Source organism: Eurosta solidaginis, chromosome 4 (assembly GCF_040869045.1).
Source record: "Eurosta solidaginis isolate ZX-2024a chromosome 4, ASM4086904v1, whole genome shotgun sequence".
NCBI classification, from domain to species: domain Eukaryota; kingdom Metazoa; phylum Arthropoda; class Insecta; order Diptera; family Tephritidae; genus Eurosta; species Eurosta solidaginis.
In genome coordinates, this window is record NC_090322.1 from 248,289,107 (window position 1) to 248,305,658 (window position 16,552).

At 38.4% G+C, this 16,552-nt stretch overlaps 1 protein-coding gene across 1 annotated transcript in view; it reads right to left on the reverse strand.

Moving 5' to 3' along the window:
- Positions 1 to 828: 828 nt before the first annotated feature.
- The window catches only part of LOC137249346 (uncharacterized), a 41,209-nt gene continuing 25,485 nt past the window's right edge, over positions 829 to 16,552 (reverse strand). Inside the window, exon 5 of the mRNA XM_067780726.1 lies at positions 829 to 1,846. Within this exon, the coding sequence (XP_067636827.1) occupies positions 1,688 to 1,846 (159 nt within the window). The 3' untranslated portion in view covers positions 829 to 1,687. The remainder of the gene's footprint in view (positions 1,847 to 16,552) is intronic.

The following is a 16,552-nucleotide window of genomic DNA, read 5'->3' on the forward strand; positions in this document are numbered from 1 at the left end:
TGTTGCCGATGAAAACGAATTTGTCTCATAGTTCCTATCCCACTTAAAATTATACGATAAAAATGTTGGCATTAACAGTTTTTAAAAAAAATTTTTTTTTTTTGGTTTTTGGGACTTGTTTTGATTGAAATCGATTTTTTTAATTTTCAAGGCTCCAAATCATTTTTTATGTATATGTTTCCGTAGACCCACCAATAAGTATACCAAAATGATCAGGGGACGAGCTAAGTTATACAAAATTGCCATGTCCGTCTGTCCGTCAGTCCGACCGTCTGTCCGTTTGTTTGAACGCAAACTAGTCCCTCAATTTTTTAGATATCTTGATGAAATTTGGTAAGCAGGCATATTTTGATGGGGAATTTGACATTTGTCGGAATCGACCGGATCGGACCACTATAGCATATACCTCCCATACAATCGATTGTTCAATAAGAGGGTTTTCGCCATTTCTGCCCCGTTTCTGCCTCATTTTAACAGCTAGCAACATCAAATTTTACCACAAGCTTACGTATTGGGCATAGATGGTTGTATGAAATCGTCAAGGACGGACATATTTATAATTAAAATCGATTACAACCGACTGTTCAGGTAAGAGGATTTTCATCATTTTTTTCGAAATCGATTTTTAGTCCGATTTAGACGATTTTTTCAGACAACCATCTATGCCCAATACGTAGGCTTGTGGTAAAATTTGATGTTGCTAGCTGTTAAAATGAGGCAGAAACGGGGCAGAAATGGCGAAAACCCTCTTATTGAAAATCGGTTGAAGGGGGGGACGGACGGAAAGACGGACATGGCTAAATCAACTCAGCTCGTCTCCTGATCATTTTGGTATACTTATTGGTGGGTCTACGGAAACATATACATAAAAAATGATTTGGAGCCTTGAAAATGAAAAAAATCCATTTCGACCAAAAGAAGTCCCAAAAACCAAAAAAACAATTTTTTTTTAAAAACTGTTAATGCCAACATTTTTATCGCATAATTTTAATTGGGATAGGAGCTATGAGACAAATTCCTTTTCATCGGCAACACTTTTGCACGTTCCTGAAGAAACCCTTAAGAAAAAAAATGGCGAAAAATAAATGTTTTCACCAAAACTCTCCTCAAAACTCAAAATATATATATATATATATTTTTTTTTTTTTCAAAAAACTGTTATCGCCAAAGTTTTTAGCGGACAATTTTGAGTCGGACAGGGTATACATGAAAATTTTTAAGTAGGTCATGAAAAAACCTTAAAAATCAAAGAAAAAAAAGTCAAAAAACTCAAATTTTGCAGGCTCGAAAATTATTTTTTTGGGTATGCTTAGTGGAACTTTTTTTCCTGAGCCCAAAACCTATCGAAAAATCGATGGTGCGATATGGATTAACTTTCGTCCATGCAAATCAACCCAGCTTACTATATATATCTTCAAGTTTTCCTAAGCTCACTTACATATGTATGTACATTTGTTAGTTTGAGTTTGATCAAACATGTTTGATAAGTGTTGCTGTGTGATTTTATTAAGAAAATATACGTAGATGCCTACTAATATTAACTATAGTAGCGTAAGCCTAAAAGTATGCTTCAAAAATTTTACTTTTATTTTTTTGTTATTTGTGCGTTTTAAGCATACCTTAAACGTATGTTTTAAAATTGATGATTATACTTACTTTATATTATTTATACATACATACGCTTAACTTATACAGATGATTCGTAGATAACAATTTTTAAGACTTTTGGTTGATTCTCTTGCGCTTCCTTGACTTCTCTGAGCAGTGCATTTGTGATGGCTTCCAGAGCGGCAATATCGGCATTGGGATCCTTTTTCGAGCCAGTATTCCACTTGGGCATGGAAACCTTTGTGACGTGATCGAAGAAAATAAATTTATTTGAAGTAAATATTGTATAGTACATGAGCAAAGGTATGCCCGAAGACCGGGTCTTAAGTGAGTCAGAGCTTCAATTAAGATATAAAATTTGATAAAGATGTATTTTGAAATATAATATAATAAACAATATATAAAAAAGCTAAGAACATAAAAATTGAATTGCCTTAAAAAGCAGGCTTTGCGAAATGATTGAAGCAAAAGCAAGAACAATCGCCTTAAAAAGAATAAAAAGAATTGCTTTTACTAATAATCAAGATATTATCATTGTTTTAGCAAGAGGCTTATCAGATGCTATAACTTTCGTTAGCAAAAAATCGACTACTGAGTGTGTTATCACCCTATTTCGGCTGCTGTTGTCAAAATGCCATCCCCCAGGAAACTTTTAAAAAGCGTCCTACATCAGAATTTGTTTCAGGAGCGCCTCTTGTGGGATTTTCTTTTTACAAAAACGTTCTTTCTCAGCATGATTTTAATAAATTTTAGGCTGAGGTAGTTCTTTAACCAAATTTCGATATAGAAGACTTTCAAATTACCAGCCGAGATAGGGTATTACTTCACTCAGATGCACTAATGGTATTTTTATTTGTAAGTCTAACAAATTTTTTGGGATATCGCAGTAAAACTTGAAATGTGGGTGTAATTTTCCCGCTTTTACCGCCTTAAGTTCAGCTAGATTAATGAATTTGTCCAGTGCACAAAGTTGAGAATGGGATAAAAATAATGTAAAAAAGTAGACGTGGTTATCGTGCGAAACCAACCTGTAGAAGGTAAGCAGACTAAAACCACTGACCTCTATCTAACAAATCGCACATAGCCATAAACCAAACACCCACTTAACGCGCGTATTTCACGAATACGCACGAGCTGTTTAGCTGCTCTATGCAAACAAGATGTGCCTTAAGGAACTGCTAACTACAATGAAAGATTATAAAAGCTTACAACTAAGCACAATCATGATAGAACGGAATTGAACAATGAAGACTTTTATATTTGTTGCGCAAGATGCGCACGGCTCCGGCTCGTAAGCTGTACTAGGCGAGAAGCAGTTTTTATCATCAGGTAGTTTGCAACTTTGAGACGTTTCTGACACTTTGACAACTTTAATAAGAGATAATTTGCACAGCTTTCTATCTTTATAGCACTTATCGCTTACACTCTGTCGTAAGCATTAAACATTCTCCACGCATACTCATAAAAAATATAAAAGGTTTGATTAAAATGTTTTTCATTTCCATAAAAAAATTATTTTTAATAAATATGGGGGGTTATTTGCAGCTTGGGAAAAATAAAAACTTAATTTTATGTACAAACAAGGCCTACAGGTAGTATTTTTTTAATTTCACATCATCTATAGAAAGATAAAGTATCAAAGAATTGAAAAGAATGTCAAAGAGAATTGTTAGTAAAAAATTTTTATTTACAGCAACAATTGAAATTGAGCTTAACAAGTAAGGAAGGCTAAGTTCGGGTGTAACCGAACATTACATACTCAACTGAGAGCTTTGGAGACAAAATAAGGGAAAATAACCATTTAGCAAAATGAACCTAGGGTAACCCTGGAATGTGTTTGTATGACATTGGTTTCAAATGGAAGGTACTAAAGAGTATTTTAAAAGGGAGTGCGCCATAGTTCTATAGGTGGACGCAATTTCAGGATATCGCTATAAAGGTGGACCAGAGGTTGTTGTTGTTGTTGTTGTTGTAGCAATGCTCGCCCCACCTAATAGGCGCGACCGATCACAAATTGTCATCAATATCCTCTAACGGGAGTCCAAGGAAACTTGCCGTTTCAACAGGGGTGGACCATAAGGAAAGGGGTGTTAGAGGCGTTGGTTCCACATTACAATTAAAGAGATGGTTGGTGTCATGTGGGGACACATTGCAAGCAGGGCATACATTTTGTATGTCGGGGTTGATTCTGGATAGGTAAGAGTTTAACCTGTTACAGTATCCAGAACGAAGTTGAGCAAGAGTGACACGCGTTTCCCTGGGGAGTATGCGTTCCTCTTCTGCGAGTTCTGGATATTTTTCTTCAAGTACTGGATTCACCGGGCAATTCCCGACATAAAGGTCCGACGCCTGTCTATGGAGTTCACCAAGGACCTGCTTGTGTTTTTCCGCTTCATACGGCTGGGTTCTCAGGTGCCGTATTTCCTCAAAATGCTTACGGAGATGACTCCTTAGGCCCCTAGGCGGTGCTGGTTCGTCAATCAGATGTCTGTTGGGATGCCCAGGTTTCTGGGTATTCAACAGAAACTGTTTGGTCAGCATCTCATTTCTCTCCCTGATGGGGAGTATTCTCGCCTCATTATGCAGATGGTGTTCTGGGGACATAAGAAGACAGCCCGTGGCGATTCTGAGAGCAGTATTTTGGCAGGCCTGTAGTTTCTTCCAGTGGGTGGTTTTTAGGCTTGGCGACAATATGGGTGACGCGTAGCACGTAATCGGCTGGCTAATTGCTTTGTATGTGGTCAAGAGCGTTTCTTTATCTTTTCCCCAGGTACTGCCAGCAAGGGATTTGAGGATTTTATTACGGCTCTGAATTCTTGGAACAATTGCGGTTGCGTGCGTACCAAAATGTAGATCCTGATCAAACGTCACACCCAAGATTTTGGGGTGTAGGACAGTCGGTGGCGTAGTGCCATCGACGTGGATGTTCAATATGGTCGACATTTGGGGCGTCCATGTTGTAAATAAGGTCGCGGAAGATTTAGTCGGTGACAATGCCAGGTTTCGCGAGGCGAAAAAACTGGAGAGATCAGGGTGATAGCCGTTTATTTTATTGCATAGCTCATCGATCTTTGGGCCTGGGCCTGTGGCCATTATTGTGCAGTCATCGGCGTAGGAAACGATTGTGACTCCTTCCGGTGGTGAAGGTAGCTTAGATATGTAGAAATTAAACAAAAGCGGGGATAGGACACCACCCTGTGGCACCCCTTGTTTAATTCTCCTTTGTTTTGATGTTTCGTTTCTGAATTGCACCGATGCCTGCCGACCACCCACTGAGTTTGTGTTTATGTGCGTGTCTATTGGCTCTCCGTCTATCTTTGTCGACCGTAGGATGCATTATATATTGTCGGCAGAAAGCGCTCGCGCATTTTTTCGCATCCGACAGCACCTTATCGCCAAAGGCGATGGAAACTTTGTCTTTGTGCTTAGTCGGATTCGATAGGGACTTTACGGTGGACCAAAGTTTACCTACACCGGTAGAGAGGTTACAACCTCTTAGGTGCTCTTCCGATTTCGCCCGCTTGTGTTCGTCCACAAGCAATCTGATGCGTTGGTTTATATCCCTTATTTGGGGGTCGCCTGGATCAAGCTGTCTTATAAGGTCGCGTTCCCTCGCTAAGCTCGCGGCCTCCGCCGGGTAGTGGGGCCGGATTTCGGGAATTCTCCCGGCGGGAATGAAATGTGCCGAGGCGGATTCAATGACCTTACGGAAGGCACGCTCCCCTTGGCGGGCATCAGTCGGGATAGGGAGGGCAGCAAAGCTGCTGTCTGTTGCAGATTTATATTCTTCCCACTTTCCTTTTTTGAAGTTTATGAAAGTGCGTTTTTCGGTGACGATGAAGTCGGCAGTACGCTCGAACGAAATAAGTATGGGCAGGTGGTCGGATGCCAATGTTACCATCGGCTGCCAGTTGACGCAGTTTACGAGTTCTGCGCTCACGATTGAGATATCTGGTGAGCTATGACAGCTTCCTACCATACGTGTGGGGGCGTCTCCGTTTATTGTGCAGAACGTCGTTTCGTCTATTTGATCCGCCAACATCTCACCCCTACTGTCCGCCCGCAAGTTTGAATGCCATAGGTCGTGATGAGCATTGAAATCGCCTAAGATAATGCGATTGTTGCCAGTGCCTCGATATTAGGGCGGTATCCACTGGGGCAACAGGTGACAGGAGGGATGTAGATGTTGATGATTTCTAGATTTGCATCGCCTGACCGGACAGATAGGCCTTGACGTTCTAAGACATTGTCACTGCGGTCGATGCCAGGATCAAATATATGATATTGCACAGAGTGGTGTATAATAAACGCGAGGCCGCCTCCATTTCCGCTCTCGCGGTCTTTCCTGTGGACATTATAACCAGAGCAGGTCTGCAATGCAGATCCTGCTGTGAGTTTAGTCTCTTGAATCGCAGCAATGCGGATGTTGTGCCGCTTCATGAAATCGACTATCTCCGTAATCTTCCCAGTTAGTCCATTACAGTTGAACTGCAGAATTCTGAAGTACATGAGGGGTGACGCCGCCACTCTAGGGGTAAGCGAGGGGTGACTACGCCTAGGTTGTGGAAGGCCAGGACGCAATTGCTGTTGTGGCCTTGGGACTGGGCGCCCTTGGGCAAGCATTGGGGTACCCGGATGATTTGGGTTTGCGACCTGGCAACATGGCGCGATGAAACCCGTCGGGGGGTTGCCGTCGCGGAGACCAGAACATCTAGGAAAGTGGCACCACCCAAGGCAGGAGCTGCATTGAGCGGATGTCGCAAACCTATATATTCTGTGCTGGCAGACGGTGCAAACGGAGGCAGGGACTAAGAGTCTGTTTCCCTGACGTGCACGATTGCTGCCAGAAAAGAGGGGGGGGGGGGGGGGGGGGGGGGAGAAGAAGACGGGGGCAGGGGCTGATGCTCAGCATTGCTACCAGCTCTACTACGAAGGTAGTAGTTATGAGTGGTATCAGCTGTTTGAGTTGTTGGCGCCGTGGGGCGCGAGCAGCAGCGGGTACTTGTTGTGGCTTGCTGAGCAGCGAAGCTGCTGGAAGGTAGTGGGGATACGCTTAGGCGTAGACTACGGGACGCCCTTGGGCGTGAGCAGCAAGGAGCCACAAAAGATTTATAAAAGTTACGTGGACGTCGGGTTTTGGGATCAAGCCCAGAACAACCTGTCCGATGCAACCATCCCTTGCACGAGACACACTGAACAGAGTATGACCGTCCTAAAAAGATTCTTTTCTGGCAAATGCAGCAAAACCATTTCTCATGACCGGGGTCAGGAGACGGACCCGGATTGGGTTCGATACCTTCCCGGAGTAAGAGAATATGTAGCAGTCCTGCTGCAAGGAGCTGCTGGGAGGATGACAATTTGTGGGAGGGACGAAACAAATTAAATGGGGTCACACTGAAATGACAGTCCTTGGTCGGGAAAAATCCCGAGTCGCTCCGGTACATAGAACCGACTGCCTTGGGAAGCGTGGACCAGAGGTGACTAGAATGTGTTTGGACGATATGGGTATAAAATGAAAGGTGTTAATGAGTATTTTAAGAGGGAGTGGGCCTTAGCTCTATAGGTGGACGCCTTTTCGAGATATCGCCATAAAGTTGGAACAGGGGTGACTCTAGAATGCGTTTGTACGATATGGGTATCAAATGAAAGGTGCTAATGATTATTTAAAAGGCAGTGGGCCTTAGTTCTATAGGTGGACGACTTTTCGAGATAACGCCATAAAGGTGGACCAGAGGTGACTTTATAATGTGTGTGTACGTTATGGGTATCAAATTAAAAGTATTAATGAGGATTTTAAAAGAGAGTGGCCCTTAGTTGTATATGTGAAGGCGTTTTCGAGATATCGACCAAAATGTGGACCAGGTTGACCCAGACCATCATCTGTCGGGTACCGCTAATTTATTTATATATGTAATACCACGAACAGTACTCCTGCCAAGATTCCAAGGGCTTTTGATTTCGCCCTGTAGAACTTTTTCATTTTCTTCTACTTGATATGGTAGGTGTCAAACCCATTTTACAAATTTGTTTCTAAAGTTACATTTTGCGTCAATAAACCAATCCAATTACCATTTTTCATCTCTTTTTTCATATTTGGTACAGAATTATGGCATTTTTTTTTTCATTTTTCGCAATTTTCGATATCGCAAAAGTGGGCGTGGTCATAGTCGGATTTCGGCCATATTTTAAACCATGATAAAGTGAGTTCAGATAAGTACGTGAACTAAATTTAGTTAAGATATATCGATTTTTGCTCAAGTTATCGTGTTAAGGGCCGAGCGGAAGGACAGACGGTCGACTGTGTATAAAAACTGGGCCTGGCTTCGCCCATTTTCACAGAAAACAGTTACCGTCATAGAATCTATACACACACCAAATTTCACAAGGATTGGTAAAATTTAGTTCGACTTATGGCCTTAAAAGTATTCTAGACGAATTAAATGAAAAAGGGCGGAGCCACGCCCATTTTGAAATTTTGTATTTGGTTGCACCATATCATTACTGGAGTTGAATGTTGGCATAATTTACCTATATACTGTAAAGATTTTAAATTTTTTGTTAAAATTAGACTTTAAAAATTTTTTTTTTTTAAAGTGGGCGTGTTCTTCATCCGATTTTGCTAATTTTTATTGAGCGCACATATAGTAATAGGAGCAACATGCCTGCCAAATTTCATCATGATATCTTCAACGACTGCGAAATTACAGCTTGCAAAACTTTTAAATTACATTCAATATACATATTTGAAAAGGTATAAATTTATTTTTATACGATTTGGAATGAAAATCGGTTTATAGCTAACAGAGTTATAGGCTCGCAAGAGCCCAAAGGTACAAAAAACGTTTTTTTTTTCCCCCGTAACTCACGGTTTTTGGTGGTGTCAGAGAATTTTTTGTATGCAGTCATTCTTCGATCTTCGAGATCTTAAAAAAAATGGTATGACTTCCCAAGTATTTTCACTTTTGTCTTTTTTGTTAGACTGTGTTATCAGAGGATATTCAAAATTTAAAATGAAAATGTAGAAGCTACGTAGGGCTTTATTTCGAAACTGTCACAAAGGTAAGAAATATAAATCAAAGTTTGAAGAACTGTCACAAAAATTTTAAAAGTTTTAGTCAGAAATTCTATAATACACTCGATAAATTAAAATCTGAAAATTCCGAAACATTTTTGAGTGCTTCCAACTTGCATGGACATAAAATTGCATATTCATAATTTTTTTTAGAAATTCTAGCTGAAAGTTTGTAGTTTTCATTACAGTTCTTGAAGGAAAGTTAGTAACTTGTGATACAAATTTCTGGTTCGAAACTAGACCTAAAGTGACAAATAAGTACTACATAGTTCGTTGGTAACTAGATTTTCTCCTGTTATAAAATCGACAGTTTGGGTTTTTATATTTCATATATAGCATATATTTGAGAAATACGCCACCAATAAAAAAACTGCTATCAGCTTTAAGGAGTTTCGACTTCTCACCGGTTCGGAACTATCGAAAAAGGGGATAATATCCTAAATTCGCAACCAACAAAATAGTATCAAAAAAAATCAAGATCTTAGCTATAAATTTGTACACTATTTCAGGATTATCGAAAAAGCGCCAATAAACAACTAGTTCTAAAGTGGAAATTTGTATATAGTACGGAACTAGAAAAAAGGTATGCATCGGGGACAATTCTCACCGCCTAGGCAGTGGCGTAGTGAGGTTTTCTTGCGACCGGTGCAAAACATTTTTTTGGCGAAATATGTATTAGAAAATTCACCCAAATTCTTACAACTTCTTTCTAAGTCGTTATTATTCTTGTTTAACATATTGTAACGATTTAACTGAAATTTCGCTTCTTCCAAATCTTCTACTAACGTTCGAATCACTAAACTGTTGAATAAATAACACCACTATTCAGTAAGGCAAAATGGTCTTTATTAAAGTACTTCACAATAAATAACTCTAATATTGCTGGACAGATAGCGTGCTTAATTAAAACTGACTCTCGCGCCTCTACTGTTGGCGCTTTTATACTCTGTGATTTCATTGTTGCAGCTTCTAGGCGCTTCCAGAATTTACTTAGTTACTGCCATATAATTATAACTACAAATGCACGTGTATAGCTTCTAATATACGCGTGTATTTGTGAGCGATACTTCCACAATCACAATTGCATACTTTTGGGAGCATCTCAGATAAGATGTCTACATGTATTTGTGCGTTGCTTCTCCGCTGCGTGTACGTACATATGTGTAGACATAATGATTGATTCGTTTATGTATATACATAAGGATTTATTTATGGGTGTGCATACAAGTCACTCTTAGCATCGGCTTAGAGATGACAGTACCCCTTATTGTTGCTAATATTCGTAACAATATGTTTACAATTTAGTCGTGTAAATCTGGTACGTTTTTTTTTTATTGGAGACGATCGAGAACACTCTGCGGAAAGACTAACATGCGGCACCTTCTTACACGTTTTACTATATCAATATCCCATTTTTCACAAAGAGGCTTCGCTTTTTCTATTGCTTCTTCACAGAGAGTGTCTCGAATTTCGGATAGTTCAGTCGCTAATGATTTAAGATCATGATACGTTTCTCTAAAATTCATCCCCGGATCTTGTAATCTGAGCTGCACACGATCAATCCTCCTTAAGATTTCATACCAGAAATGAACTAATGTTATGGAACTAAAATCTAGTATATTTAGCAACAGAACTGTAGCTTCGCTTCTGGTGTCACTTGTGGTGTTAGTGTCCTCTGGTTATTGTTTATCCATTTGAAATTTTTTATATCTTTGTATCCACTCATTAAAAATGTATCCAAATGGCTACAATTGTATCAAAACGGCAACCCTGATCGTAGTCCTATTTATAGATTTAAACGATTTTGAAGATCTGCCTTTTGAGCCTTTGTACTTGTTATCTTATCAATTTAAATAGAAAAAGGAATGCAGACTACAACTACATTTTTGCTTTTTTAAAGCTCAATAAATTAAAACAAGTAAGGAAGGCTAAGTTCGGTTATAACCGAACATTACATTCTCAGCTGAGAGCTTTGGAGACAAAATAAGGGAAAATCACCATTTAACAAAATTAACCTAGGGTAACCCTGGAATGTGTTTGTATGACATGGGTATCAAATGAAAGGTGTTAATGAGTATTTTAAATGGGAGTAGGCCTTAGTTCTATAAGTGGACGCCTTTTCCAATTCAATCACCATGTTTCATACCTTTTTTCGTATTTGGTATAGAATGTGGCATTTTTTTTTTTTCATTTTTCGAAATTTTATATATCGAAAAAATGGTCGTGGTCATAGTCGGATTTCGTCCATTTTTAATACCAAGACAAAGTAAGTTCAGATAAGTACGTGAACTAAGTTTAGTAAAGATATATCGATTTTTGCTCAAGTTATCGTGTCTACAGACAGACGGACGGACGGACGGACGGACGGACATGGCTAAATGAATTTCTTTTTTCGCACAGATCATTTTGATATATAGAAGTCTATATCTATCTCGATAACTTTATGCCGTTACGGATTACCGTTATGCGAACATAATTAATATACTCTGTGAGCTCTGCTCAGCTAAGTATAAAAATACGTTCGGATTGATCCCATTTCGAACATCGTTACCCAATACCTATGTTTATTAAAGGCAAAAATCGAAAATAGGAAAAATTGCTTTTTTGCTTTAAGATTAATCTCTACCAAGAAAATGGCTTGCTCTAGTACCCAGGAATTTGTCGTATAGTGTTATTTGTATTATTATTATTATACTCAGTTGAGCAGAGCTCACAGAGTATATTAACTTTGATTGTATAACGGTTGGTTTTACAGGTATAAAGGAATCGAGATAGATATAGACTTCCATATATCAGACTTCCAGGATCGAAAAAAAATTTGATTGAGCCATGTCCGTCCGTCCGTCTGTCCGTTAACACGATAACTTGAGCAAATTTTGAGGTATCTTGATGAAATTTGGTATGTAGGTTCCCGGGCACTCATCTCAGATCGCTATTTAAAATGAACGACATCGGACTATAACCACGCCCACTTTTTCGATATCGAAAATTTCGAAAAACAGAAAAACTTCGATAATTCATTGCCAAAGACAGACAAGGCGATGAAATTTGGTAGGTGTGTTGACCCTATGACGCAGAATAGAAAATTAGTAAAATTTTGGACAATGGGCGTGGCACCGCCCACTTTTAAAAGAAGGTAATTTAAAAGTTTTCAAGCTGTAATTTGGCAGTCGTTGAAGATATCATGATTTAATTTGGAAGGAACGTTACTCCTATTACTATATGTATACTTAATAAAAATTTGCAAAATCGGAGAACGACCACGCCTACTTTAAAAAAAAATTTTTTTTAAGTAAAATTTTAACAAAAAATTCAATATCTTTACATTATATAAGAAAATTATGTCAACATTCGACTCCAGTAATGATATTGTGCAATAAAATACAAAAATAAAAGAAAATGTCAAAATGGGCGTGGCTCCGCCCTTTTTCATTTAATTTGTCTAGGATACTTTCAATGCCATAAGTCGAACAAAAATTTACCAATCCTTGTGAAATTTGGTAGGAGCTTAGATTCTAGGACGATAACTGTTTTGTGAGAAAGGGCGAAATCGGTTGAAGCCACACCCAGTTTTTTTACACAGTCGTCCGTCTGTCCTTCCGCTCGGCCGTTAAAACGATAACTTGAGCAAAAATCGATATATCTTTACTAAACTCAGTTCTCGTACTTATCTGAACTCACTTTGTATTGGTGTAAAAAATGGACGAAATCCGACTATGACCACGCCCACTTTTTCGATATCGAAAGTTACGAAAAATTAAAAAAATGCCATAATTCTATACCAAATACGAAAAGGGGATGAAACATGGCAATTGGATTGGTTTATTGACGCAAAATATAACTTTAGAAAAAAACTTTGTAAAATGGGTGTGACACTGTTATGGTAACGCATTTACATTGAAAGCAGTAAGGAAGGCGGTCGGCATGATGTGTTGGTGCACAGTGGCTAGTCATTGTCGGCTGGGGCGGGTCCTTGCCAACCGTACTGTTCCTGCGCCATAAACAGAAAAAAGTTCCTATCATGCCTATCAAAACGAGCAGCTGTCAAATTCAAAAAAAAACCTGACAGAAGCGCAGAGACCGACTCAAAACGCTTATCAATTCAAAATAAAACAACATCCGGCCGAACCGGATGTCACGGACAGACCGTTGACATTCAAAGATTAAATTCAAATTCAAAAAAAGATACTCAAAAGAAACTAAACGCAACAAAAATTACCGAACCGGACATGACCGGTTACTAACTCTAAAATCAAAATTCAAAAAAAAAACTGCTGAAAAATAAAATTGCAAAAAAAAGCTGAAAGTTAAAATGAAAAAAAGAAAAGGGCCGAATATATATAGGGGGCGCCGCGGGTGGTGTTGCGACGCCCGGTGCTTTGCCCACCCTCAAAAAACCATGGCCACCGACGCACCTATAATTTCGGTGGCCCCTTACCTGTTTCCCTAAGTGCCTTCTAAATAAATGGCGACGCCAGCATTCCCATTTTAAATACTTATTTATTTATAGTTCATTTCAATGAAGACTTAGGCAATATATATATACTAAGACTAACTTTATAAAAAAAAAATTTTTTTTTCTATTATTTAGTGTAAGTTTTGACGTAGTCATATGAAGTGTATCTAGTTATAAATGAAAGTTTAATTATAAAACAAAAAGAGAAAAACGTGTGCTAATTTATAATTTTTAATTATAAAAATGTTTTCCTGTTAGGGTTTCAGCTTTTATAAACCAAAGTTGTCTTACAAAAAATTGTCGAAGTCTCAAAACAAACTATTCATGACTTTGCGAATTAGTCATTCAAAACGGTAATCGGTAAAAGTTAAAAATTTTGTTTTTCTCTTCTTCTTTGCTTCTCCTCCAACGCTTGCATTTACATTTTTCCCCTCAGCCAAAAATAGATAATAAAATTTGTATATATGCCGATATAAATGAAACTAAATATCTTACCCTATCAAATAATAGCTATATATAATAAGGATTAAAAGCGAAAAATATGTGCATCCTTTTTTTTGAAATTCTATGTGTGAGCTGTACCTAACTGGGCTGAAGCTAGAAAATTTCTGATTTCAATTTTAAGGTGAAGTATTTCTATTTTATTAATATTTTTAAACCTTTTCTTTGAAAAACCTCTCTTTTTTTTGTTTTATTTTTGTTTTTATTTTTATTTATTATTTTATTTTTATCATTATTTTATCGCATATTTCTTTCTAATAATGTTTTCAAGTTAACTTATGATCTCTCACCATAATTCAGTTTTTTTTTCTCTTAGTTATTTGTATTCCTTTCTTTTAATTAAGTTTAAACCTAATTTGGATCCACTTAAAACGTTAGGTAATAATATATATTCCCAAAAAAAACTAAAAGCTATCGATAACAAAAAAAAATGTACAAATTAATCTTCCATAATCAGTTTTGAATGTTGTAACATAACAGCTAAAGCAATATTTTTAGTTGAAGAATTACGCGGAAATATCCTGTCTTTGAATTGTATAATACGGTTTTTATGGATGAATGCATGTGAACAAAGGCAGTCTTATAGGTGCGTAATTTCATGTATGTATTCATATCGGTCTACATGCGTATAGCGCAAGTGCTATAGACTTTAAGCTCATCAACGTTCCTTACGCCTTTTACAGCATTAAGCTACTCCTTTTATTACTAAGTTACATTTAAAGTTCATGTATATTTACGTACTAATATAATTATCATGCTTCAGCGTTGGACATCCATTCTTTAAGTATATTTACTTTGGTTTAAAATTTGATAATCCGAGATTTTCAAATTCGGTATACCGTAAATATTTCCGCTTATATTTTCATAACTAGATAGCGGAAAAAGTTCAATACTTATTGGCCGTCAACGGCAATAGTGTTCGCCTTTCAAAAGCGCGCTTCCTTATAATTTAAGTATATTCAAATGAACACGCCCTAGGCGTCATATACATACGTAGTGTATGAAGAATAAATTCTTATGCAAAAAGATTAAATGCAGTTCATATAATTTGATGTACTTCCCTTTCTACGATTTTGCATATACATACATTTATGTATATTTTAAATGGATGTATATTTTAACTGGTGTTATTTCAAAAATTTGTCATAAATTCATTAAATTGAATAGAAAGAATGTTGAATTGTTTACAGCCGTGGTTACGAAAATAGCATTGAAAACTAATACCAAAGCTTCCGATTATCTCCCCTCATTTATTTTCGTTGGAAGTTCGACAGTGTTCAAAAAAAAAAACTTCATTAAATTCCAGAAAAGGAAAATCCTCAAACCATGTCGAAGCCATTACCGAAAATCTAATGCTTGGGAAAAAAATTTTACGGAAATCTCGCCTTAAGTATTACAATTCACACAAAAAAGAACAAATTTATTTAAATGCTTAAGTCCACTCATATATCATAGTGGTCTATTCCTGACTTCCTTTTTCGGCTTATTTTAATTTGCAAGATATATATATGCTACTAACTACTTGGCGGCGACTCACCCGGTGGCTGGTACTTACATAGCCGGCAAGAGTCCGTACCGTGGGCTTCTGCCGGCGTGGTTACTGGTGATGTTGTTTTTGCTGATGAAGTCGTCGCTGTTGGTGGTTATGGCGCGCGGCCTTGGCGCGCGGTGTTAACGCTGGTGGTGGTGCGCGCGGTATTGGCGCACTGGGTCGGTACTGTTGGTGGTTATGGCGCGCGGCCTTGGCGCGCGGTGTTGATAGCGGTGGCGTGCGGTATTGGCGCGCTTGGTTGGTACGGTTGGTGGTTATGGCGCGCGGCCTTGGCGCGCGGTGTTGATAGCGGTGGCGTGCGGTATTGGCGCGCTTGGTTGGTACGGTTGGTGGTTATGGCGCGCGGCCTTGGCGCGCGGTTTTGGCGCACTGGGTTGGTACTGTTGGTGGTTATGGCGCGCGGCCTTGCCGTGTTGACGTTATTGATGGTGGTGGCAAACTCAGCGTCGAATATAAGGTGTCTTGGCCACGTTACGATTTAGTGTTTGGCGCTTCTCAGCTTCACCATTAATTTTCCTCAATTATGTTTAATATTCCCCCACGCCTTCGACAGTATCTCTTTGTTTTGTGATTAGTTATATCTTTATGTAATCAGTTCCTCGGAGCCATTTTGGTTACACTATGAATGGAGTTTTCCCATGCAGTTAATATGCTAAACACCCAGAATTTTGTGTTGAATACACATCTCGAAGCATTCATTTAAAAAGCAATCATATAACTAGCGAGCACTGTTAAATTTCCAAAATTAAATTACACCTTAGTAATATAGCATTCACCAAATGATTTGCACAATTTATTTTGGATTATTAGCAATTATTTCTTTGGTGGTGAAGTATGCGGTCTAGGAATACCGCTTTATAGTGTCAGCGTGTTGCTCGCAACCACTCGCGACCACAATGCTTCAATCGTTGAAGCTCATGAAAATCCTTAATAATAGCTCCTCCTCAGGTGTATCAATTAAAGGCAGTGGTATATTTTGCACAGGTTCCACTTCACCAGAAACTCGTCGCGTTCAAATGGTTAAGTCGTGGGTGTATAATGTACAGCAGGTCCCCTACTATTGAATCGGTGTACTTTCGCCAGCCACGTAGCATTTGGTGACGCCTTTTATGAAATAGAAACATAATTATTACCTCAGTTTTTGCGATGTGGCGTGTGCCCTGCCAAATTACAATTTTCGTTCTAAGCCAAAATTATTACCTTATTACAACGATTGAAATAACCTTTCTACGAGAAATTTAGTTTCCTTCCAATCACTTGACGATGACCAAAATTGGCACAAGTTTCGTTTTTGTTATTCACTTCTTCTTTGAAAAGTTTTCTTTTTTTTTTTCAACCATCACCGACGCTTGCCATTAACTTT